The following is a 25288-nucleotide window of genomic DNA, read 5'->3' as shown; positions in this document are numbered from 1 at the left end:
TGCCGTTTGCTAGGTAATCGTTTGGTTTTAGTGTTTGAAATAAGTTCACCTAGGTATTTCAAGTGTTTTTTGTTTGTGTGATATTGTGATAATTGGTTGCAAGTGATGCCAAGTTTGCGCTCTTGGAGTCTGTGTATTGTGTATTTTTGTAAGGGATCTATATTCCGTGCTCGATGGCGGTTTTATGAAGGTTCTTGGTGGCGTGGGTGGCATCGTCGTAAGTCCGGGTAGTTACTGCTAGGTCTTCAGCAAGAGCCCGGCACTTAATATTGATTTGTTTGCCTTTTGTTCCCGTATTTATTCCAGGTATATCTTTCTCCGAAGTTCTGATGACCCTATCGACTGCTATGTTGAACAATAGTTGTGACCGTCCTCTCAGGGCTGCAACTCTTCCTTCTTTCCCTTTTCTCTTAAAAAAAGAAATAACCTACATTTTCGTATATATTTCGATTTTTGTAAAATCCTTGGTGCAGACTATAGTATGTGTATGGATATTGTTTACGTCACCAGTCTTGCGACGAGTATGATGTTAACACCCATTTTTCTTATTTTGTGCATCAAGTGAGACTATGAGAGCACTACTTGCTTCTGTACCTTCTGAAGTTAAGAGAACGATGATGTCAAAGTACAACGTTTATTGTCAGAAACTTGTTTACATATGAAGCATGTGGACGTGTCCACATTCACATCCATTGCTACATGTAACTGCATTGTGATTGGTAACTGATGTAATTAAACACTACGTTGACATACTACAATATGGCTCGTGTGGTGACCGCGCTACCTGCTACAGGTTGTACTGGCTGGGCAGCTCCTTGGTGCGGAACACTTCTGACATGAAGGCAGCCGACTCCTTGGGTGTCCTCGTCATGTTTGGACTGCTTCTGTCCACCTCGCATAGCCCGTACGTAACCCTGTGTAGAGAAATATGGATGAGTTTATTCATTGAAATCAGATGATACAGCGATGCTTTGGTATAAAAAATGAAACTATCATTTATGTAGGATGAGAAAGTTACTATATGACAAAGTAGCAGTTACTAGAAGTGGTTATGCTATACTGAGCTAGACAGTAACTGCGAATATAATTCGATTTTGTGTCATCCTTGGATTTGCTTTTCGGTAATCCACATATTCAGCCATTAGACAGAAGTAGCTCGTAACGACAGATTACGATTCATCTTATCAAGTTTTGGGTTTCAAATTTCTTATCTCACAAATACGGGTAGATTACTGAACGGATTTCCACTAGTATATATAGGATAAGTCGACAGACTGCAGGAACCGTTTCCTGGATGGAAATGGGGAAAAAAAGATCCTATAAACATGTGTCCGGCAATGGACGGTGTGCATGCAACAACCAATCGTCCCGAAACACAGTGTAAAGCAGCATCGCATCCACATGCTGACAGATGTTCAAAGTCGGCTCCATGTTATGCAATGCACGCGTTCACATGTTGCATCATAGACTGCCGCACTGTTTCGCACGTTCCAGGCTCTCTCCGAATACCGTCACAGGCGATACAAACATGCTGTTGAAGGATCTGCACATCAGAAACTGGTTCAGCACACACAAAGCTTTTCAAATACACCCGGAGGTAAAAATCCAGGGAGTTTAAGTCTGGTGATGTAGCAGGCCGTCCTACAGGGTCTTCACGTTCCATACGACGCCTGGGGAAGGTGTGGTTAAGGTGTCAGCGAATTGGGGTGGTCTTGTCATGTAGAAACTATATAACCTGCCATATTGTCAAAGGCACATCTCAAGCCCAAGCAGAGTAATCCGCAGGAAGTCCAGATACGTCCTCCGTCGAGGCGTCGTGGAATAATAATCGGTCCAAGTATGTGGTCGCCAAGGATCCCTGCGCACACACTGGTGCTGATCCGGTGCTGATCAGATGCCTCATGCATTTCCCGAGAATTTTCTGTAGCCGATAGATGACGATTACACAGACTGATGATGCCAGTTCTGGTAAGGTTGCTTCGTCGGTGAAGAGGACTAATGACAGAAATCCCATAATTGTGATGGCCTTGTACGAAAACCATAGATAAAATCCTTCCCATTGAGCGAAATCTGCTGGTTGTAATCCTTGCACGCGTTGCATATGATAGGGATATTAGCGGTTGTCACGGAGGGTACACATAATCTTACTTTGACTTACACAACGTTGTCTAGACATACGCCTAGAGTTTGTGTTAGGGTTCGTGTCAATACCCTGCAGAATCCGGTCCTCCAAATCTGGTGTATGCACAGTCCTCCGTCTCCCAGAACGCTCATCTGCCTGAAATGACCCGTGATCACACAAACGCCTAAAAAGAGCTTGAAATGTTGTGTGATGAGTTTTGTATGTGTGAGGGTACTTGTTTTGGTATAGCCGTGCTCCATCTCGACCGTTTTCACCTACTTTGCCGTACACATACACAATCTCGGCTTGTTCCTGTAGCTAATATATAGGACCATGCGGCTGCTTACAGTAGGCAGCATCAAACACATAGCCTGCAATACATATGGAGCAGGTATAGGAACTTTCATTCCTCAGCGCCATCCGCTATGGTGACGATGCACTTGCTGACACATGTTCATATGAACTTTTTTCCTCTGTTTCAGGTCAAGAATCCGTCCTGCAGTTTGTCCGTTTTATTTACCATCAGCCCGTATTTCTTCACACAGAATCCCAGATTGCCACGCAAAGTATATATGGAAATTTGTCTGAATGTAATGTCTTGGTTGCGTGGATTTGGGGTTAAGTGGACAGAATTAGTCTAACCACTGATGCTATCACAGACTTAACATGTACAATGAGGTGACTGTTGTCATGGGATAGCAATTTGAATACATAGAGAGTTTGGAATTTCCCTTTAGACACTTCCAGAGCTTGTAGAGGGTAGTTAATAGATAACATTTTTAAGTAAAACCAGTGTCCGTAAACGTACTGTTTCCGTGCTAAAACGTTTTCAAAACATGTTTGTAATATGACCACATTCATAATTAACTGATTAAACGCGACCCAGTACATCACTTTATTTTACAGTTCCACTCATTAATAGCCAAATAAACCGCTCGTGCACTCGTTGACGTGTTCTCTTCAACGTGATGTATTATAGATTCTTCCAGCCATTGTGTGTGGTGTCTCCTTGGAGCGCCACAGTCACGCTTGCTGACGGTGAAGGTACCCTCTCTGTGTTGCTTAATCAGGGAGAAAAGGATGTGCGATGGAGTCGGACGTTTTAGAAAACGATCCTGATAAAGAAGACAAGCAGCTCTTCAACTGCCGAGCCAGCCGCGGTGGCCGAGCGATTCTAGGCGCTACAGTCTGGAACCGCGCGACCGCTACGGTTGCAGGTTCGAATCCTGCCACGGGCGTGGTTGTGTGTGATGTCCTTAGGTTAGTTAGGTTTAAGTACTTCTAAGTTCTAGGGGACTGATGACCTCAGCAGTTAAGTCCCATAGTGCTCAGAGCCATTTGAACCATTTCAACTGCCGTGAGCTTGACCATTCAGAAGGGTCATGTCGGTGTACTCCGCAAACGTATGCTCTGGGATGTTGATCTAACACTTGAGCGAGGCTCGAGCCAGCTCAGAGATATAGGACAGACGTCAGATAACATCCGCCGATCCGACGTAACCAAGAAATACCATGACTACCTTGTTGCATGTTTTCAAACTGCTGTTGCACGAAACGGCACTTTTCCGGACATGGGTTTCGATTCAAATTATTATGCTCTCATTCCCTTTTATAAGTCCTAGAAGTATGTAACGGGAATTCCGAACACTCTGTTTACAGTTGGCGGTAGTGTAGCGTGCTCAAGGTATAAAAGAACAGTGGATTGGAGGAGTTGTCATTTGTACTCAGTCGATTCATGTGAAAAGGCTTCCGATAGCCACACGACGGGAATTATCAGACTTTGAACGCGGAATGGTAGTTGGAGCTAGTCGCTTAGGACATTCCATTTAGGAAATTGTCAGGGAATTCGACATTCCGAGTTTTACGGTGTCAAGAGTGTACCCAGAATATTAAATATGAGGCATTACCTCTCACTATGGACAACACAGTAGCCGAGGGCCTGCACTTAAATACAGAGAGCAGCGACGTTTGCGTAGAGCTGCCAGTACTAACAACCAACCAAAAGAATGCGAAATAACTGCAGAAATCAATGTGGGACGTACGACGTTCGTATTGATCCAGACACGAGGACACTGACGTAGATTTTTGGGTCTAATAACACGACGACAGTCACGGAAATAACCTCTTAGCGTAAATGGAAGAAGCATTTAAGACATACAGTACTTGAAATTCTCTAACATCTGCAATTACCAGTGTTTTTGTGAGGCAAAAGTGGTGTTGCAGCATATGATGAGAGTGTTCGGATGATTTAGCACGACACTTGTTAGGGGGCGCTGCTCTAATAATACAAATGATATTGATTTCTAATTTTAAGAATTCACAAGTCTAATTCTACATGTGTAATACGTTCTCTCCGTTAATATCCACTTTCCTATGTCAAACGAGCATATAAGAAAGTGAAAAAGAAAGATCGAACATCAAAGGACAGGGAAATTCAGTTTCTTAGCCTGTATTATTTTTTGGTGAGCAGCAGTAAAAATGGTAGAGAGGACACGCTTAGCTCACGTGATTAAAATATTGCAACTGATGAAAAGATAGTAGATGTAATGAACGCTATCCACGGATCAGCGAAGCCAGATATCGTAATGCAGACGGGTCAATGAAGACAAAGAGTATCCTGACACCACTGATTGAAGCTTTTTTGCCAAAAGTGAACAGTCGTAGTCAAAACGTGGATATAGAATGTAGGGAAAGATTCCTGGAACGCATGTTTTTGGGAGAAAGTGAAAGCTAAACGGTAGTAAAACCAAAAAATAAGAAAATTAAGGTATTTCAAAAGTAGTGTTATTCAGTGGATATACTGTACAATATCTCGCCTTCAGTAAACAGTGTGTGAGTTGAACATAAATCGTACATAGTTGGTAAAAAAAGAGGATAATTATTCAAAGTTATATTGATGACTAGGTCATTACAAATGGAGAACAAGCTGCGACTGTGGAAGTTTGGGAAGGAAACTGGTCGTGACCTTCTGAAAGTAACCATCCCGGCACTAGATTAGGACACGTTAAGGTAGCTACTGGAATCTACATATGGATGTCTCGACGGAAATCAGAATTAGTCAGTTTCGTAACTGAGGGAGGCGAAACTGGAGGAGAATGTGATAGTCAAAATCTGGTTACTCGCAGATGGGCGAAAACAATACTCCAGCTGCCCTCTGCGAGTATAAATGTGGAGTCGTTCCAGAAACGACACATAATGCAAACGGGGAAATTCGCTGACATAAGCAGCTTTGACATGGGCAAGAGTACTAGGATCCTGAAGCTGCGAACGAATATCTGGGCACCTATTCGCTTAGTACTGTAACGATCAATTATTGAAGATTGCTTAAGAGTGTGAAACAGCGAGCTCTCGACAAGGTGTTGGACACCCATGACTCTAGAGCATAGACAAAACGCTCCTCTGTAAGCCAGTAAAGGTGGCGGCTGATTATGAACGTGGCACCCAACCGGATTAATGACTTTTCGTGTTACACCATGTCGATGGTCACATGTGGCTACAACGCCTTACAAGGAAACAGCTCATCGAGACATCCACCACGCCATATGCAGGACAGTGGTTGCTCAATTATGATAGGGGGTATAATCATATAGGCTTTCAAGGAACCTGTGGTAGCGACCGAAAGCACCATGACAGAAGTGGACGACCTGAAGGCCACCTGTATTTCTTGATGCCTGAAGTCTCCTCTGACGATGGAATCTTCCAGCAAGATGAGTGCCCATGTCACAAGGCCAGAATCAAGCTGCAGTGATTTTGTAAGTGAACTGGCGTTAATGACTTGGATCACAAATTCGACTCTTGTGAACCCGATGGAACACATCTGGGACGCTATCTGGTGTCACCTCCGCGGCCGCAAAAAACCGGACCGTAATGAACGGGAAATGCATTTCGTGTGTATAATCATCCGGTCTACGTACATCCAGGAACTTAGCAACCACTTGTCAAATCCATTCCACGCAGAAAGGCTTCAGTATTTTTGAGATTATGAGATGTTATGACTGGTACAGAATAGGATTATACAAGAAACGACTGCAACACGTTTATTTGAAAAAAAAGACGCTGAGGAAGTCTTCTAATCGATTAGGTGGGATATACATCGCAGTTGATCATTCATTGAGTTACTTTTTGTAAAGTGCCAGAGAAATAAAGTTTGTATGCTTCAAAGGCCGGTGGAGGATTGAATGAAATCCATTTGTGTATTAGGTAGCCCCTCGGTGAAACATTAAAAAAGTTAGACAACCAACGTTTCGGACGTCATTGTAGCGGCTCACTTCAAGGGGAATAAACTGCTTGCCAGAGGAGGATCTCTGAATAGATCGGCCAACCGTCATTTGTATAGTTCTTTTATTGTTTTGCAATAACTCTTCCTAACACTCCAAATGTTTTTATTTGGACTGCTAGAGATATTTGTAGAGGCGGGCAAAGTACTTCGACTGGTAAGTTAGTCAAGTTAGTCAATGAACCAACTTATGGCACTTTAAACCACCCTGCTGAGCAGATGTCACCGTTGTTCTCTTTCCTCTCTGTCTGTCTGTCTGTTTCTCTCTCTCTCTCTGTTTGGAGGCCTTGTCAACTCCCACTAACGAAGCGAAGCGTAGTATAAAATTTTGGAATAATCAGCTTGACAGTAAGTTTTAATAAGCTCACACAGTTACGTAGTGATTATTGATAAGTAAATATATTCGTGATTTATCAGTATTATTTTAATTATCACACCATAGTATTACAATAACTCACGTGAATCCATAGCCCCATTCGAGAGTGTCTATGAGACTCCACGCAGTGTATCCGATAACCGGAACACCGTCAGTGTATATCGCCTCTAGCAAAGCTCCGAGGTATTCCTAGAAATGATACACCAATAAAGCACGTTGCAGGTAATGAAATGGTTACTATAACTGTGTGGAAATTACTACTTACAGTATAGTATTCGATGCGGTCAGTATCATTCCGTCCTCCAGAATTCGAGAGACCGTTCTCTGTTATAATGATTGGATATCCTGGATACTGATTGGCCACCCAGTTAAGCTGCTTCCGTAGTCCCCAAGGAAGGCGCTGAAAGTTAAGATACTTATTACAGAAATTATTCTTATCTCCAGCTGTTTATTGAAGATGGATGCTCAGATATAATATACAGTTTGTTGGCAGTTTTATTTCCGCACTAGTTACAATGTCATATGGCTATGTTGTGCCCGTCCTATTATTCCAGTCCTCTATTTGAACAGAAAAAACACTAAAATCTGTCCACATTTTAAAATCGAAGTAATTCTTGGCACTTTCCTAAAAGTATTAATACAATGTAGTAATTACAACACCTTTCTTTTCTCTATTCCTCCTATATCCAGACTGTATAGTACGTATGTGCACATGGATATGTCAAGGCAATGTTAGTCCTCTACTAAGGTAATGAGGTTTGGGAGCAGAGCCGAGAATCCCATATTAACGTCCTGAATAAGTCACTGGCGCAGATGATCTGCCGTTGCCTTCTCCTGGCCTGTTGTGATGTATCAAGCGTCCTGGGTACGACAGCGATGAGTTGTTTCGTAGTGGTGGTTGTTCCGGATAAAACTAAAGGTCAAGCTGAAACACGATACCAGCGTTCACTGCTTGTCTCCAAAACTAACATGTGGCTCTCTAACGTAACTTCCCCATCCGACGTATGGGTTACCGTCAGCAATGTGACATTCCCTCACTCCAAGAGGCACTGCGAAGTGAGTTGGAATTTAATCCACCACAGTGGCGCAATGACTGCTGATCAGGAATTTACACCATCACCTCTCTTCTTCATAGTAGCCAAATACTGGCTCAGATAATGGCTTCTTCAACCAGCATTCGAGACGCCTACTTCCAGTATGAGCGCTACTGTACGCGCGTGTGTTAGCAACCTCAGAAACTGAAACTGTTTCTGCGACTATCAATGCGACACTATTATTGGTCGTTCCAGGTAACTTTCTTATAAGTTTCGCTCTTTCCCATTTCCATCCCCCGCCTTCGCTTAGTGGAGTACGTAATAAATAATTTAACCGGAAGAAGGGCACAAAATTTAGACATTATTGTTGCTGGCTTGTCGAACTAACACCCATCTAAGAGGCTATCGTAACTTGGCAGCAACACGACTACCGTCTTTCCTCTTGTTGACGAAAATCGTTATTTTTGTGTATTTATAATTTCCGTAATAGTACGTCAGATTGCAATATTGCCAGGTTTCGTATTACATTTATTGATTATAATTTTTTGTTATTATACATGCATCTCTCTTTTATACAAGCGTTACTAAATAACCAAATAATAATATTACATTATTCCAGAGTTATTTGTTGTATTTTCATTCAGTTCATTAGCTACAGTTGTTGCTATCTTCTAGTTATTTTCATATGGTACTAGCTCTTTTACATATGCTGTCTGACTCTTTTTATTTGTGTGAGACTGTGCTTCTAGACAGTTAACGCCCACTGGAACTGAACGTTCCATTGTCGTAGTTGTCAGTTTCATTGAGTGCGTAGGATATACTGCTTCTGAAAACATTAGTGTAAGTTGTAAAATGAGGTTGGCGCCAAATTACGTGTTAAAATTACTATATTCAAATAATTCTTTTAGATATAACACATTGTACAGTGGAATTTATTGTATAGTGACAAAAATTGCTAGTAAAACAGTTTGTTTCCAATTTAATAATTTAGTCTAACATTCTTTCAGATTTACGAGATATTTACGAAATATTGAACAAAAATAATTAATATTAATATGCAGCCACTGAATATATTATTACAAAATAACGTATATTCTCGTATTTAAAACCTTCCTACACATGTGCTTCAATTTAGTGAATAGCTCCCTCAACTAATTCGTTAATTATTTACTTTTTTAAACATTGTACTGATTTATAAACAGTTCTTTACATCGGCTTGTATCTGGATAGATTATTAAGTGTGAGTAACTCAAGGGGTGGAATGTCAGAGACCGCTCAACTCGATCGATTTACGAAAAAAATGGGATCATTCGCCACTGCCCAAACATAGATGTTTTAAAACATACTTTATTTACATAATAACAGTACATGAATGCTTTTTTAACTTTCAGTAATGCTAATTATTCCTCTTCTTTTGAGTTTTTAGTTCTCTGTTATGAGTCTATTTTATATATGGGATAGTCTTAATTCTTTCTAGCGTATTAGTTAATGCTAAAACGACTATAGCTCACCGCCTCTTCTGAGAACATCATGAAGCTACGTATATGCCCAGTTTAATTCATCCCTGTGTGTGAATCAGCGGTCATTACTTACACGTTTGCAAATAAAGTACGTTAGTACCATCTTTTGTGGCTGCAGTAAGTCATGTTTAGTCGAAATAAGACATTCATTACAATCGTAAAAGTCGGTATTAATATACATAACTTGTAAAACTGCGACTGCGTGAAAAAGAAGACGAGGAAGGAAAAAGACAACTTATAAATATGCATTTTCTTAATCAAGTTAACAAATGAACTTATTGTCAAATAAATCATTTGTGGAACGTACGTACTGAACAAGGATGACACACACAAACCTAAAAAGTCTTGCAATCTATCTTTCAGATAATAATAACAATAATAATAATAATAATATTAGTAACAAAAACAATAATTTAATTTTTCCCAAAAGCTTGAAAACTGCTAACTGCAATTAAATTTTTACATACTGCACAGATTCACAAAACAATCAAACAATGTTGAGACTGACTCTATATCACGTGCTGCGTACCGTTTATTATAGTATGTTCGGAAAGAAATTCTCGATGAAACCAAGATATGAAAGTCTGTACCGAAACAGAGAATACTTTCTATTGAAAAAATAGCTTTTGATTATTGAGAATTAAACTGAAGCATCCGGTATTGAGACATTTTCTCTTCCACTTTACAATCCACGACAAGCAATGTTTCAAAGCAAAAACTTCATGCCCTGGCTGGCTGGAGGCGTTAGAATTAGCAAATGCGCTGTCACCATTTTCTTGTCTTTGAGATCGCCAATTTGTGAACGCTTTGGTGCCGTCAGATATCTTTTCACTAATGCATTGTAGTCACTTGCACCTTTGTACAAACTGTACTTTCAGCTTACCACAGGATCCGATGTAATTACAGCGGTGTCCCGCGTTTTGGAGGGTGATTCGCCTGTGAGACCTGGCGTCACGAAAGTCGTGTTGTAGTGATTCATCCCAAAGAAGTCTGCCGAACCTGTAACAAAGTATGTTTCACCTGATTTCAGTTAACTGATAAACCGAGACGAAAGGTCCAGCCTTACGAACAAATTTGTAAGGTTTTCTTTGAGACTCACTCAAGTAACGGATGTTTCCATTGTCTAACGACAATTATGTGAAAACTGAATACGAATAATCATTTCCGTGGGTGTGTATTATGAAAACAGATACATCATGGAGTAACCAGTGCCGATTTTAATTTTTCAGTCTTTCTCTTAGATAGACTCGAAGACTGCAAATGGTAGTTCACTTCGCGCTGAAGGCTCCTATCTGAGTACACGTTTTGTCTACTTCACAGTTTCGTCACCAATGACTTATCTTATATTTAACCACTGAAATCGTGTATCATCAATATATATTAGATTAGCGAATACTTCTCTCCACCTATAACCAATGGGTTTAGAAAACAGACATAGTTACAGACAATATTTGCATTTTCCATGTTTTTAAAAGAGTGTACGATCAAAATATTGAAAACTACCAATTAAAAAAAAATCTAGCAAAAATCCAAATGTGTCTTTCGGCTCTAACATATATGAACCATTTCCTATATTAGAATAAACGCTTGATGAACAACATGCATGAAATGGTACAGAACACCTATGTTGCAACTGTCAGTCGTTATGTGTTGCAAGAAGATCGAACATCACGACATACAAAATAAATCAAATGGCTCTGAGTACTATCGGACTTAACTTCGGAGGTCATCAGTTCCGCGCAACTTATAACTACTTAAACCTAACTAACCTAAGGACATCACACACATCCATGCCCGAGGCAGGATTCGAACCTGCGACCGTAGCGGTCGCGCAGCTCCAGACTGTAGCGCCTAGAACCACTCGGCCACTCCGGCCGGCCGACTAATTTCAACTATGCTCCATAGCCTTATGCTGTGCTCACCATTGGATACCTCCACTCCCGCCCCCTGTCGTCATTGCAGCCAGTGGTTGTAGTATGGTAGACAGTATGTGGGGAGTCGAATGCCGTAAATATCATTGACCTTTTGTGACCTCTCACTCAAGTGGTTTCATGTGAGCTGTTGCGCATCCGCATACCATCTTCGATTTTGGGTCCAAATATTTTTTTTTCAGTATTTGTTGTTCTAAACAACAGCTAAAATAAATCAGTGATGATCAATGTTACCCGGAATCTTTTTGGAATTTTACATCACTGTAGTTTCTTTACAGTAACTTCCATTACTTCTGAAGGCTGAAGTTGTGTGTAAGGTAACGCGCTGCTCAGCTATACTTTCAACTACGTTCGAAAGACGCGCGGGGTACCCGCGGTCTTGGGACCATTGTCACAGTCCGTGCGGCTACCCCCGTCGGAGGCTCTAGTCCTCCCTCGGGCATGGGTGTGTGTGTTGTCGATAGTGTAAGTTAGTTTAGGTTAAATTTTGTAGTTCGTAGGCTTAGGGACCGATGACCTCTGCACTTTGGTCCCGTAAGACCTTACCACAAATTTCCAATTTTATGTTCGAATGCACTGACTGTGGAATTTGTTTCCGTTCCTCATTGCGAAAGGTGGAAAGTTGTTGTGGGGATGTAAGCAAGCAAACGTGCAGCACAATGAATACAATAGTTCATTCTAAAGGAGTTTTGGTTGAGGCTTTGGGAAATCCATACTTCGCACATAGTTCACTTCATTTTCTCGGAACAACGATGCAGTAGGTCTTGTTTCCTCTTCAGATTATCGTCATGCCAGTATAAAATATGTTTGATTTGAAGCTATTACCACTTGTGGAAAACAAGCACTTTTAATACCACCTTCACTTAATTTCATCGTCGCCACTCACATGCTAACGTGAGTACCACATCGTGTACCGAGACCATATAGCCCCTCAAAACACTTTTGTACGGCTGCTTCCACAGTGCTGTGAAAATGTTCTGTATTGGTTCCCCCCTTGATGACAATGATGCATACTTTCAAGGATGGTACACAAGGGCATACGGAACGGAGTTTAAATGGTATATATCACCAAATACTAAAAAAGTAGTATGAAGTAGTAAGTCTCGCAGACATTCAGTGTACGCTGCTACAGTTAATCGGAAAGGAGGCTGATACTGACCTATCAACCAGTCACTGACTATACATGCCCACCTGTTCAATGTAAATCAGTCTTAGAGAGATCCGAATTCACGAGGGAAAAACACGGCGCTTTCTGTAATTGAAAGGGCGAAGCTGCTCTTCCCGCATTACCTGTTACACAGTGCACAATTTCCTGTTAAAGTGTAACTTACAATATTTATTCCGGTGTCTTCATCCACTTGAACAGTTAATGTTCCTTTAACAATGACAATCGTTACATGTACTCCTTGTCTTGCATTCTTGGCTGCGTAGGCGAAAGTAACACGGAAGATTTCAAATGGTGTGGCACGATACACTCACCAAAAAAAGTTTTGCATCACCCCAGTTCCCAGAAATCCAGAAGACAGACGTTGACTGTGGATATTGTATCACAGACACAGTCCCTTTGACTGTTCAGAGACGTCACTAAACCCGCAAAAGGATGTAAACAACCATGCACAAGCCGCGCGTATTAGACGGAGGCGGGTCCGACAGCCGATCAGTTCCAGCCATTACACCAGGAAGGAGGTGCACGACTCGTGTAGTCTGTAGTTCAACCATGCCTAGACAGTCAATGCCGCGATTCGACAGCATCCGCCTTGTTACTTCGTGCCAGGAAGGACTCACAACAAGGGAAGTGCCCAGGCGTCTCGGAGTGAACCAAAGCGATGTTGTTCGGACATGGAGGGGATGCAGAGAGACACGAACTGTCGATGGCATGCCTCGCTCATGCCACCCAACGGCTACTACTGCAGTGGATGACACCGCCTACGGATTATAACTCGGAGGAACCCTGACAGCCGCGCCACCATGTTGAATAATGCTTTTCGTGCAGCCACAGGACATAGTGTTACAACTGTGCTCCATAGGCTCCATGAAGCGCAACTTCACTCCCGACGTCCATGGCAAACACGACATCATGCAGCGCGGTACAGATGGGCCCAACAACATGCCGAATGGACCGCTGAGCATTTGCACCACGTTCTCTTCACCGATGAGTGTCGCATATGCCTTCAACCACACAATCGTCGGAGACGTGTTTGTAGGCAACCCGGTCAGGCTGAAAGCCTTAGATGCACTGTCCAGCGAGTGCGGCAAGGTGGACGTTCCCTGCTGTTTTGGGGTGGCATTATATGGGGCCGACGTACGCCGCTGGTGGTCATGGAAGGCGCCGTAACGGCTGTACGATACGTGAATGCCATCCTCCGACCGACAGTGCAACCATATCGGCAGCATATTGACGAGGCACTCGTTTCGATGGACGACAATTCGCGCCTCCGTTGTGCACATTTTCTGTACTGTTTCCGTCAGGATAATAAAATCGCTAAATTAGAGTGGCCAGCATGTTCTCCAGACATGAAACCTATCGAACATGCTTAGGATAACTTGAAAAGGGCTGTTCATGGACGACGTGACCCACTAACCACTCTAAGGGATATACGCCGAGTCACCGTTGAGTTGTGGGACAATCTGGATCAACAGTGCCTTGAAGAACTCGTGTATAGTATACCACGACGAATACAGGCATGCATCAATGCAAGTGGACGTGCTACTGGGTATTAGAGGTACCTGTATATAGCAGTCTGGACCGCCACCTCTGAAGGTCTCGCTCTAAGTTGGTACAACATGCAATGTGTGGTTTTCATGATCAATAAAAATGGCGGAAATGATGTTTATACTGATCTCTTTTCCAATAGCCCGAACAGGTTCCTGAACTCTTGGAACTGAGGTGATGGAAAACTTTTTTTGATGTATGTACTTTCGTCACACACATGGGGTGATCATAAAGCTTTAATCACCATTTTGAAAAAAGTCAGGTCGTGAAAATAGTTTTGCGTTTGTTTTAAGGTGTGTGTCTGCTCTCCAGGTACACCGTGGCACAGTACAGCAGTACCCAACAAGAGACAAAGCATAATTTCGCTAGCCACTGACAAAATGGAGCATAGTGTGATATTAAGTTTTTCACTTTTTAAGGAAAACAACGCTGGAAGAGTCCACAAGAAGAATGATATTGTTGGAAAAAAATGGTCATTACAATCAGTACCTTTGTAGCCTCCAAAACCTGTGCTTTTACCCTTGAGGTTGACAGATTGCAGGACGATACTAGCAAAATGTATGCCAAGAACTTCTAATCGAACGAAACTCAACTTCCACTTTCTCCTTGTGACGTGATTCACTAAGAAAATATCGCTAGAACTGACGAATCTAAGATGGACGAACATATGATTTATTTATATCACATTCATGTAGTGCCTGTACTGGCTAACGTTACACCCCCACTTGTTGAACCCCAATGTACTTCTACTGCTGTGAGCTTGGTTACTCACCCCTAATGTACTCGATCTCTTCCTGTGTGAAGGTTGGTAGCCTTGATCGGGGCCGTCCCTCAGCCTCACTATTGGCATCCACTTGCTGTCGCACCACAGCCGGATAATCCCCATCCTGACTGTAGATAGGGTGTGCGAATATACCCATCTGCAATATACAATTTACACCCTAGTTTTCTCACAATCGTCAATGTAGCACAATACCATTCACGTGACGTGATTATTATATGTTACACCCTCTAAGAAATTAACATTACACTGAAAAGTTACAGAACTCCAATACCCACCACAAACTGTCTTGCTCTTTCCGCTGCTTCTGCATCCTCTGTCGAGTTAGTCTCTGGTTCAGGCCAGTCCATATTAAGTGTAATTCCCACACTTCCTGCAAAGTATATCAAAACAACCACGTACATAAAGATCAGATCATGTTACTATAAATGATTGTGCATAGTCATTAAATTTATGCACAAAATAATACTGATGGACCAGAAACTATAATTTCAGTTTATCCAACGTTCTCCGATATCAAATAGACATTTATCCTCATTTCTAACACAGAAATAATCTTATGTATTTCTTCTCATTGGTACTAACAATTTTATTCGTTGTCGAGTAAGCGAAACAAAGTGCTGTAACAAGTTTACACTAACAATTTTATTTCTTGTTTTGTAAACTCAGGGAACGTGGTTTATTTACGTTAATTTCGTAATTTAGAAGAGAAAATCAAATGGCCCTTTTACAAATATAAATTAAAAAAAGGAAGGCACTTAAAAAGTTAAATTTTATTTACAATATCTGGAATAAAATGACCTTTCACTTTTTTACAGTTTCAGGACTGAAAGGATATGCAGCAAATTCTAATGCACATATGATACAGTTTACTGGTTGTAGACTACTGCTGTTTTCACAAGGTCAGGACTCCTTGCAAACTAGTCAATTACAAAAATAAAACTCGCGTCATGTGCAAAACGACGGAAAATAACAATTTCTTATATTTAGTCATAACCTAAAACATGATCTTGTGGCACCACGATTTCACACCACTTCAATGAGATTCAAACATGTTCCATATATGTGTACATGTATACTGCGGACAGCTTTTTTCCTTCCAAGTTGCTGGATATTGAATGAACAATGGGGGAACTTTTTCAATAACTCTAAAATATCAGAAGAATAACATGAATATTGTTAAACTGAACAAGATATCTAATGGCTTCTGCTTATCATTTAACCCTGCAAGTATATCAGAAAGAAAAGAAAAAAATAACTTGTGATTCCTTCGTGAATACAATCTGCAAATACGATAGATCTTACGTTCACTAAGATAGCCCTGTATAGCTTTTAGATAACACGTGAAGAGAAAACTGAAACATAATTGTCTCTTCCATCCGTGATATGTATTTGTACATATCACTGAGCACTCTGAAACATGGTGTTCTGGTGTTCACAAGTTTGTTTCGTCTTTCGTCATATTTTAGCAGATGACAATACTACATATGGTAAAAGAAACTTGTAAAGTGGGCAGATGGAGGAATGGGAGAACACATCAAGTGAACTCTGAAAAATTCCTAGTACATGCATATTCTTCTCAATGGGGAATGCATTTAACTGACTTGATGCTATTCAGGAAGAAAGATACAGCTTGCCATTATTAGTTTTCTCGCCAATTGCAGGTTTCTATTTCTTGACCTTGACCATCCACTGTTGAAACTCCTGTCATATTACGGGTAATTATAAAATCTTCCTGCTGTTTATTTCGTTCTTTAAACTGGCACTACTTACGTTGACTACAACATAGTAGAGTACACGCATCAACAACTGAGTTAGTTTTTGTATTAGAAAAACAGCTCACCTACTACTTGGGAAATGTAAGTGGCTGAAATAATCGTCATATTATGGAACTTCATACAGGCCTACAGCGTAACAGTCAAGCACAGAAAGTGCAACATTTAGACATCATCGCACTTTATTACGGTAATATCGTGACTGAACGACCTTCGAGATTGTACGGGCACTGTCCGTTTCAAATCTTACTTTGTCAGGGGTATGCCGTGATTACCTTGGTTCGCCGGAAATTAGAGTCAGATGTTGGCCTCTGTGAGCACCAATTTGTTGGTAACATGGGTCGTCATAGATTCTCGCGACCGCTAACAGCCTGTAGGCAATCGATAAGGCAGCGGCTCTTTCGGAGATTACTTTCTGGAGCTAAACAATTTATGAGTATCCATCCTTCATCACAAGTGGACACGTTGAAAAAAGGAGTATAATGGCCAACGGTGTTTATATTCTAAGTCGACTGGACTCATGAGTCGTTTTACACATGTGGTAAAAGATTGTGACAGGGTGAGGGCGGTTAATGCGAAAATTACGCACTTCTGGCAGTTAATAGATTTATTCGAAAGTGGAAAATGTCTGGATTCTATTAATGTTCACAAGTGCACAAGTGGCAACGCTGTACTGACGTGTGATATATATTAGGCAACAAGGAGTTTTAGTCACAACTAACTGGGGCCGTAGTGGAAATGAAATTAAGTGAGATGCGTACGCCTTAAATTCAGCAGTCTCTTTGGCACGATAGTAGCAGTTGAGCAGTAATTGGTCGGAGTGATTCCCCAACACATTAATTGTCTCGAACAGTCCATGCCAAAATCCATCACCGCCGTTGTCAGGACAAAACACATTTATGCAGATGACTGTAAATCAGCTGGTAATGCATATGCATCTTCTTCAGCCGCTGTCATCCACTCTAGAAAAACTCTGCCATCCATGTTTTGCGCTGCCGTGAGCAGCCAAAACAATATGAGTACCTGCTCAATAGCACGTTGGTACACCTATTTAATGCATTACAACAGCTTTTTTAGTTGTCATGGAAATGACGCGTACTTCGTAGTTTTTCAGAGATACGTAGCACACGATGTCTACACACAGGTCACACAATGTCTGTAAATTACGAGCTGGAGGTTTGTGGGTGTGCAGCTAGAACCAGACAGCATCAGGGATGAGTTTCATCTCGTTCGGATGAGGCTAATTTGCTGGCGAAGAAATCAATGTGCGTTCACTGTTGTGCTTCTCAAACAACTATATCATGATTCTGGTTTTGGAGGTGATCCTCACAAATGTTTACATAGTCCACACCTTTCGTGGTACCTTAGTTTGCTCCCGCATGTTTGAAGGAAGCGCGGGGGAAATTCCTCCATAGCTCAACGCTGCCCACATCAGTCTGTATGCGTGATCCTCACAAATGTTTACATAGTCCACACCTTTCGTGGTACCTTAGTTTGCTCCCGCATGTTTGAAGGAAGCGCAGGGGAAATTCCTCCATAGCTCAACGCTGCCCACATCAGGCTGTATGCGTGATGTGGTGCATTTTTTGTACATCCGTTCACCTGGTTGACGACATATTGAGACACAAACATGGACCTAGAGTAGGGAGAAAAATTATCCATCCAACCTGGCGATATGTTATCATTAGTTCACACTTCAATGTTCAATCCTCCGCCCCATGAACCATGGACCTTCCCGTTGATGGAGAGGCTTGCGTGTCGCAACGATACAGAGAGCCGTACCGTAGTTGCAACCACAACGGAGGGGTATCTGTTGAGAGGCCAGACAAACGTATGGTTCCTGAAGAGGGGCAGCAGCCCTTTCAGTAGTTGCAGGGGCAACAGTCTGGATGATTGACTGATCTGGCCTTGTAACACTAACCAAAACGGCCTTGCTGTGCTGGTACTGCGAACGGCTGAAAGCAAGGGGAAACTCCAGCCGTAATTTTTCCCGAGGGCATGCAGCTTTACTGTATGGTTTAATGATGATGGCGTCCTCTTGGGTAAAATATTCCCGAGGTAAAAAGTCCCCCATTCGGATCTCCGGGAGGGGACTACTCAAGAGGACGTCGTTATCAGGAGAAAGATGCCTGGCGTTCTACGGATCGGAGCGTGGAATGTCAGATCCCTTAATCGGACAGGTAGGTTAGAAAATTTAAAAAGGGAAATTGGTAGGTTAAAGTTACATATAATGGGAATTAGTGAAGTTCGGTGGCAGGAAGAACAAGACTTTTGGTCAGGCGAATACAGGGATATAAATACAAAACCAGATAGGGGTGATGCAGGAGTAGGTTTAATAATGAATAAAAAAATAGGAGTGCGGGTAAGCTACTACAAACAGCATATGGAGTGTAGCCATGTATGGAAGTGAAACATGGACGATAAATAGTTTGGACAAGAAGAGAATAGAAGCTTTCGAAATGTGGTGCTACAGAAGAATGTTGAAGATTAGGTGGGTAGATTACGTAACTAATGAGGAGGTATTGAATAAGATTGGGGAGAAGAGAAGCTTGTGGCACAACTTTACTAGAAGAAAGGATCGGTTGGTAGGACATGTTCTGAGGCATCAAAGGATCACAAATTTAGCATTGCAGGGCAGTGTGGAGGGTAAAAATCGTAGAGGGAGACCAAGAGATGAATACACTAAGCAGATTTAGAAGGATGTAGGTTGCAGTAGGCACTGGGAGAAGAAGGAGCTTGCACAGGATAGAGTAGCATGGAGAGCTGCATCAAACCAGTCTCAGGACTGAAAACCACAACAACAACAACATTTCAACCTTGATGATCCAGCGCGCACTTGCAGTCGTAATTGACGACGTCGTTAGGACAACACTGGAATCCATCGGGGTCTTCTGTTTCGTAGCCTTACTTTCAACAATGCACTCCAATCGTTTTGTCCTGATACACTTGAACTTACTCCATCATCTAATCTGCCGCAAATCGCCGCCTACCAAGGTATACGGAACTAAAAAGTATGTGACGTCAGCTTCCTCCGAAGACATACAAAACCCTGTGTCCTACTCGGTGTTTTATAGTCTTTCAACCTTTTTCTACGACTATTGCAACATTTCAGCCTGTTTCCAGACGCTAGGCCATCGTAATCAGCTCCTTGGCAAAGTCACCCATGTCAGCGCATTTCTCCACTTTCAGACAGTGTCATCACTAAATTGATTCCTCAATCATCGCTGCTTCGCTTATATTATCTGGTCATAAGTATCTGTATATTAATGTACGGAGTGTCCCACCTTCGCCTTTACAACGGCTTGAACTCTCCTCTCCGGAGACACTTCTATGGATGTGTATCGACGGCAGCTCATTCTTCTTCAAAACCCGAATCAGGGAAGATAGTGCTGGATACCATGGTCTGGTGCAAAATAAATTTTCTAACTGATCTCATAAGTGTTTTATTGGGTTCAGATGAGAACTTCGGGCAGGTCACTACATTTCAAGAATGTTTTTGTCCGTTTGTCCACGAACCACGGATGCTGCTGTATGACAAGTTTCATTGCTGATAGCGCCGCCGTTCCGAACAATTTCTTTTTCTGTAAGGAGTACGCAACGCTGTGATCGCTAAAGCACAATAGGGGGACCACACGCTAACCATAGAGAACACCCACATCCGCACTTCACCTTTAGAACTACATATCACGGCACGTAATGTTCTCCAGGTGTTCACCAAATTCAAATCCTTCCATCTGATGGCACTACTCATTGCTCCTAGTCATTTGTTTAGAGTCACCCTCTATCAGGTTGCGTAACTCTTAACTCTGCTTGAAAAGTCGCTAAGCATTGGCTACAGAAATGCATGAGGAACTGTTATACTACTGTATCTTGACTGTTATACTACTGTGCCGCATTTTAACTTTCTAAACCCAGTTATTGCGCTAGATGGACTGCTGGCAGCACTTTGGAACCCATGAGTGATTACTTGTACTGATTTCATGCAATATTTGAGAATGAGCGTCTGCAGTGTTCTATGATCCCTGCCCATGCGTACAAGATTTCTTGGTTTAGCTGTAGTTGTTGCTAAATTTTTCCATTTCATAGTCACATTACCATCAGTTGCCACGGGCAGCTTTAGAATCCTGAAGAATTCAATGCGCAAGTGATATCGAATGCCTACTCCCACATTCGAACTCACTGGTGTCTGCAGATCCACACATTCTGCTGTTACTCCCACTCTACCGATCACACAGTATTGCTCGCCCCCTTTTATACTGGCCCGTCTGTCTCTCTCATGGCACGTCGTGGTCAATTACGTATTACATAGGGCTGTCCGGATACTTTTGATCAGATAGTGTACACGTTTCCCTTATCACATCATTTTGCGCAACAGAACCAAGTCCCATTAAGTATCGCGGTAGACTGTGATCACTGGCTCGTCATGGGAATTTACCTACTGAAGCAGTTATATGTATAAGAAGTGACTTGCATGTTGTCTCGAGGCACCGACCGTTCTGAGTGGCTCTGAACTCCTCATCGTACAGGTGCCAGACCCGGGCGTGAGCTTTGATGACGGTGTGTGTCGCCAGATAGTCACCGATCCCCGGAGCTGGTTGAGAAGGTGCGACCCACAACGTCGAGTAACCCATCGTGAATTGATGTGGCTCGTTGAAGGTGAGCCACCATTTCACCTGTGGAACGATGGACCGTCAATTATGCTGCCAACTGACTGATTGTGATACGCGTCTGCAAGTACACTGAAACTTACCCTATCTCCGAAGTTTTGGAACAGTATCCTGGCGTATTCAACGAAGTAGTCGACCAGCAATTCGTTGGGCCAGCCTCCGATGTACTGCAGTGCTTGAGGAAGGTCCCAGTGGTACATCGTCACCTATAGGCACAACAGTGTCAAATTTCATGGAACGATGCAGAGAGCGTATGTTTTTGTGAAGTAATCAGATTCACGTAATTATGCCTAGATCTACTGCGGAATTCTGCAAAACATGAACGATGGCTTTTCTTTGACGATATCTGTAAAAAGTTTGTAGCTGGTGGTTTGGAGATATTTAATAGTTTCTATGTGACGTAATAATAACGTCGATTGTATTATCTTCCATAAGAAACGGTTATGTCCTCGTTCTACATATGAGGTTTTTATCTTCATTGGAATTTCTAGGAATCTAAACCAGTAATCATTGCAGAACGTAGCCATCTGTGAAAATGTGAATAAGCAAGGATGCTAGCAATTTAATAAATTGCGGACAAACATAACGTTGACGTGCGGAACAAGTTTTACATCGTCATCAGATTCATACAGGATACACTATGTGATCGAAAGTATTCGGACTCCTGGCTGAAAATTACTTACAAGTTCGTCTCGCCCTCCATCGCTGATACTGGAACTTAGTATGGTGTAGGCCCACCCTTAACCTTGATGACAGCTTCCACTCTTGCACACATACATTCAATCAGGTTTCTTGGGGAACGGCAGCCCATTCTTCACGGAGTGCTGCACTGAAGAGAGGTATCGATGTCGGTCTGTGAGGCCTGGCACGAAGTCTGCGTTCCAAAACATCCCGAAGGTTTTCTATAGGAATAATGTCAGGACTCCTTGCAAACCAGTTTATTAGAGATATGTTATTGTTGTTTAACCTCTGCTAAAGGCCGTGCATTATGAACAGGTGCTCGACCATGTTGAAAGATGCATTCGCGATCCCAGAATTGCTCTTCAACAGTGGGAAGCAAGAAGCTGCTTAAAACACCAAAGTAGGCCTGCGCTGTGATAGTGTCACTCAAGACAACAAGGGGTGCAAGTCCCCCTCCATGAAAAACCCTATCACCCCATAACCCCACCGCCTCCGAATTTTAATGTTGGCACTACACCCACTGGCATGATCTTCACCGGGCATTCGCCATACCGACACCCTGCCATCTGATCGCCACTTGTACACCGTGATTCGTCACTCCACACAACGTTTTTTCACTGCTCAATCGTCCAATGTTTACGCTTCTTATACCAAGCGAGGCGTCATCTGGCGTTTACCGGCGTGATTTGTAGTTTATGAGCAGCCGCTCGACCATGAAATCCTTCTCACCTCCCGCCTAACTGTCATAATACTTGCAATGGATCCTGATGCAGTTTATAATTCCTGTGTGATGGTCTGGATAGATGTCTGACTATTACACTTTAAGAACCTCTTCAACGGTCGGTGGTCTCTGTCAGTCATCAGACGAGGTCGGCCTGTACGCTTTTGTGCTGAACGTGCCCCTTCACGCTTCCACTTCACAATCACATCGGGACCTGTGGACCTAGGGATGTTTAGGAGTGTGGAAATCTCTCGTACAGACGTATGACACAAGTGACACCCATTCACCTGACCACGTTCAAAGTTCCGTGGAGCGCCCCATTTTGCTCTGTCACGTATCTCATGACTACTGAGGTTACTGATACGGAGTACCTGGATGCAGGTAGCAGCACAATGCGCCTAATATGAAAAACGTACGTTTTTGGGGGTGTCCGGATATTTTGATCACATAGCTGTACTTTTAACTGGCAGGGATGATGGATTCGCGCTACACTGCTTCAAATGTGGCTTCATATGCTAATTACAGGTGATCTTACGTTAACAATCGCAACCCAAAGTTGGTAATGAAAATGTATCCTGACTTTAATGTACAGCTTTCATATTACGGTAAGTGTGTAGTGAAACCCAAAAATGGGTTTGCGTCATGAGTTATAAACACTAAGTCACTGGAAATCTATGTAGTGCGATTGATCCATACATGATGGGACACACGAACAATAGTGTGGGAGAGGAATAACGATAAAGACAGACAGCGTCCGTGATCTTACCAAAGAGTTGTGACAGCTTTCGCATGAGCTTGTGTTGAGGCACTAAGGAAATGTATGTATGGACGTAAGAACGGCTTCCAAGTTATGCTTCTAACAATAACAACCATTGGCAGTGATCTCAAACATACTTCTGTTTTTAAAGGTACTTTGCCATCTTCCTCAGTGGGACCGAAGGAACCATCTATATGTGGCCCATATTTGCACAATTTAAAGATTTTCCTGGTGAATATATAGCATGGAGGAGTGCGAGTGCCAAGTACTGGTTTGCGAGAAATAAAAAAGAATTCATCTGTAAACTGCACACAGCCTGCGTATTTCCTCACAACTGAATGTATAACTTCGTGGCTCTTCCTGTTCTATTCCCTAGATATTCTGATATTCTGGTACACTTTTTTTACACCAGTAATTTCACAACTACAAGTCAAGCACGGCAACCGACAATGTTACTACCAGAAAATGATTTTACAATACCCCTTTTCTATCTTCTTAACACTGAAACTGTGCATTCAAATGGAAGTGATATTTAAATCTTTGCGTTTCCCATTTAGACTTCCCGAGAACTCTAGGTACGAAAATAGGATTCCACTCTCATAGCCGAAGTAGAAAATTAATAAGTATTTGGTGTAGTATATTTTCTAATTTACATTAACACATATATCTACATCTGCGTACAAACTCCGCAAGCCACCGTACAGTGCTTGATAGAGGGTACCTTGAACCATTATCAAATGGTTCAAATGGCTCTGAGCACTATGGGACTTAACATCTGTGGTCATCAGTCCCCTAGAACTTAGAACTAATTAAACCTATCTAACCTAAGGACATCACACACATCCATTCCCGAGGCAGGATTCGAACCTGCGACCGTAGCAGTCGCGCGGTTCCGGACTGAGCGCCTAGAACCGCTAGACCACCGCGGCAGGCGCACCATTACCAGTCATTTCTTTTGCTGTGCTATGGACAAATCGATCTAAAAATAAAACACTATCTATATGCCTCCGTAAAGACCTCAATTTCTCTTATCATCCTGTTTCTTACGCTAAATTTCGTTGGCAGAAGAATCGTTCTGCGGTCAACGTCAAATGTCTGTCTCTAAATTTTCTCGATATTATACTTCCTCTACACCCAAGGGATTCCGATTTGAGTTCATGAGGCATTTCCATAACACTCGCCTGTTGATCGAAACTACCGGTAAACAAATTTTGCAACCAGTCTCTGTATTGCTCTGATATATTCCTTTAATCCGACCAGATGGAGTTCCCAAACGCTCGAGCAGTACTCTGGCATGGGTCGCACCAATGTCCTATGCACACCTCGTTTACAGATGAACCATACTTTCCCAAAGTTCTCCCAATAAACCACTCGCCTTTCCTACTACCGTCCCCGACGTGCTCTTCCCATCTGACATAACTTTGCACCGTTAGGCCTAGACACTTAATCGATGTGGCTGTGTCAATCAGCGCACCGTTGGTGCCATATTCGAACAGTACAGGATTTTGTTTCCTAGTCATCTTTATTAACATACATTTTTCTACATTTAGCTCAAGATTTCATTCATGACACAACATAGAATATTTTATGAACACTCATGTTGGCAGAACATCCTCAACTGAACATTGTAGCACAGGTTGAAATACCGCTACAGTTGTAAATTAATTTATTTTCACACGACCGGTTTCGAACTGTTACAAGCCCATCCTCAGGTGTCGTAGCTGTGCTGTGGTCCCCGAGCGACGTGTGTATCAGCCGCGGTGTGCTGCCTACGAACTGGACTCCCTGTTCTCCCTGTTCTACGCCCAGAGGCAACACACCTGAGGATGGGCTTATAACAGTCCGAAACAGGTCGTGTGAAAATAGGGTAATCTACAACTGTACCGGTATTTTCAACCTCTGATACAATGTTTTCTAAGTAGCCTTGTAATCACC

At 42.3% G+C, this 25288-nt stretch overlaps 1 protein-coding gene across 1 annotated transcript in view; it reads right to left on the bottom strand.

The window, feature by feature from the left end:
• Positions 1 to 620: 620 nt before the first annotated feature.
• Positions 621 to 25288, bottom strand: part of LOC124622474 (myrosinase 1-like) — a 36948-nt gene continuing 12280 nt past the window's right edge. The window contains exons 4-11 of the mRNA XM_047148182.1: positions 21278 to 21400; positions 21020 to 21200; positions 15031 to 15125; positions 14744 to 14891; positions 10211 to 10326; positions 7039 to 7173; positions 6856 to 6962; positions 621 to 914 (exon numbers count right to left, since the gene is read on the bottom strand). Coding sequence (XP_047004138.1) covers positions 788 to 914; positions 6856 to 6962; positions 7039 to 7173; positions 10211 to 10326; positions 14744 to 14891; positions 15031 to 15125; positions 21020 to 21200; positions 21278 to 21400 — 1032 coding nt within the window. The 3' untranslated portion in view covers positions 621 to 787. The remainder of the gene's footprint in view (positions 915 to 6855; positions 6963 to 7038; positions 7174 to 10210; positions 10327 to 14743; positions 14892 to 15030; positions 15126 to 21019; positions 21201 to 21277; positions 21401 to 25288) is intronic.

This window comes from Schistocerca americana, chromosome 7, assembly GCF_021461395.2.
Source record: "Schistocerca americana isolate TAMUIC-IGC-003095 chromosome 7, iqSchAmer2.1, whole genome shotgun sequence".
Classification (NCBI taxonomy): domain Eukaryota; kingdom Metazoa; phylum Arthropoda; class Insecta; order Orthoptera; family Acrididae; genus Schistocerca; species Schistocerca americana.
This window is presented reverse-complemented; position numbering and strand designations above follow the sequence as displayed.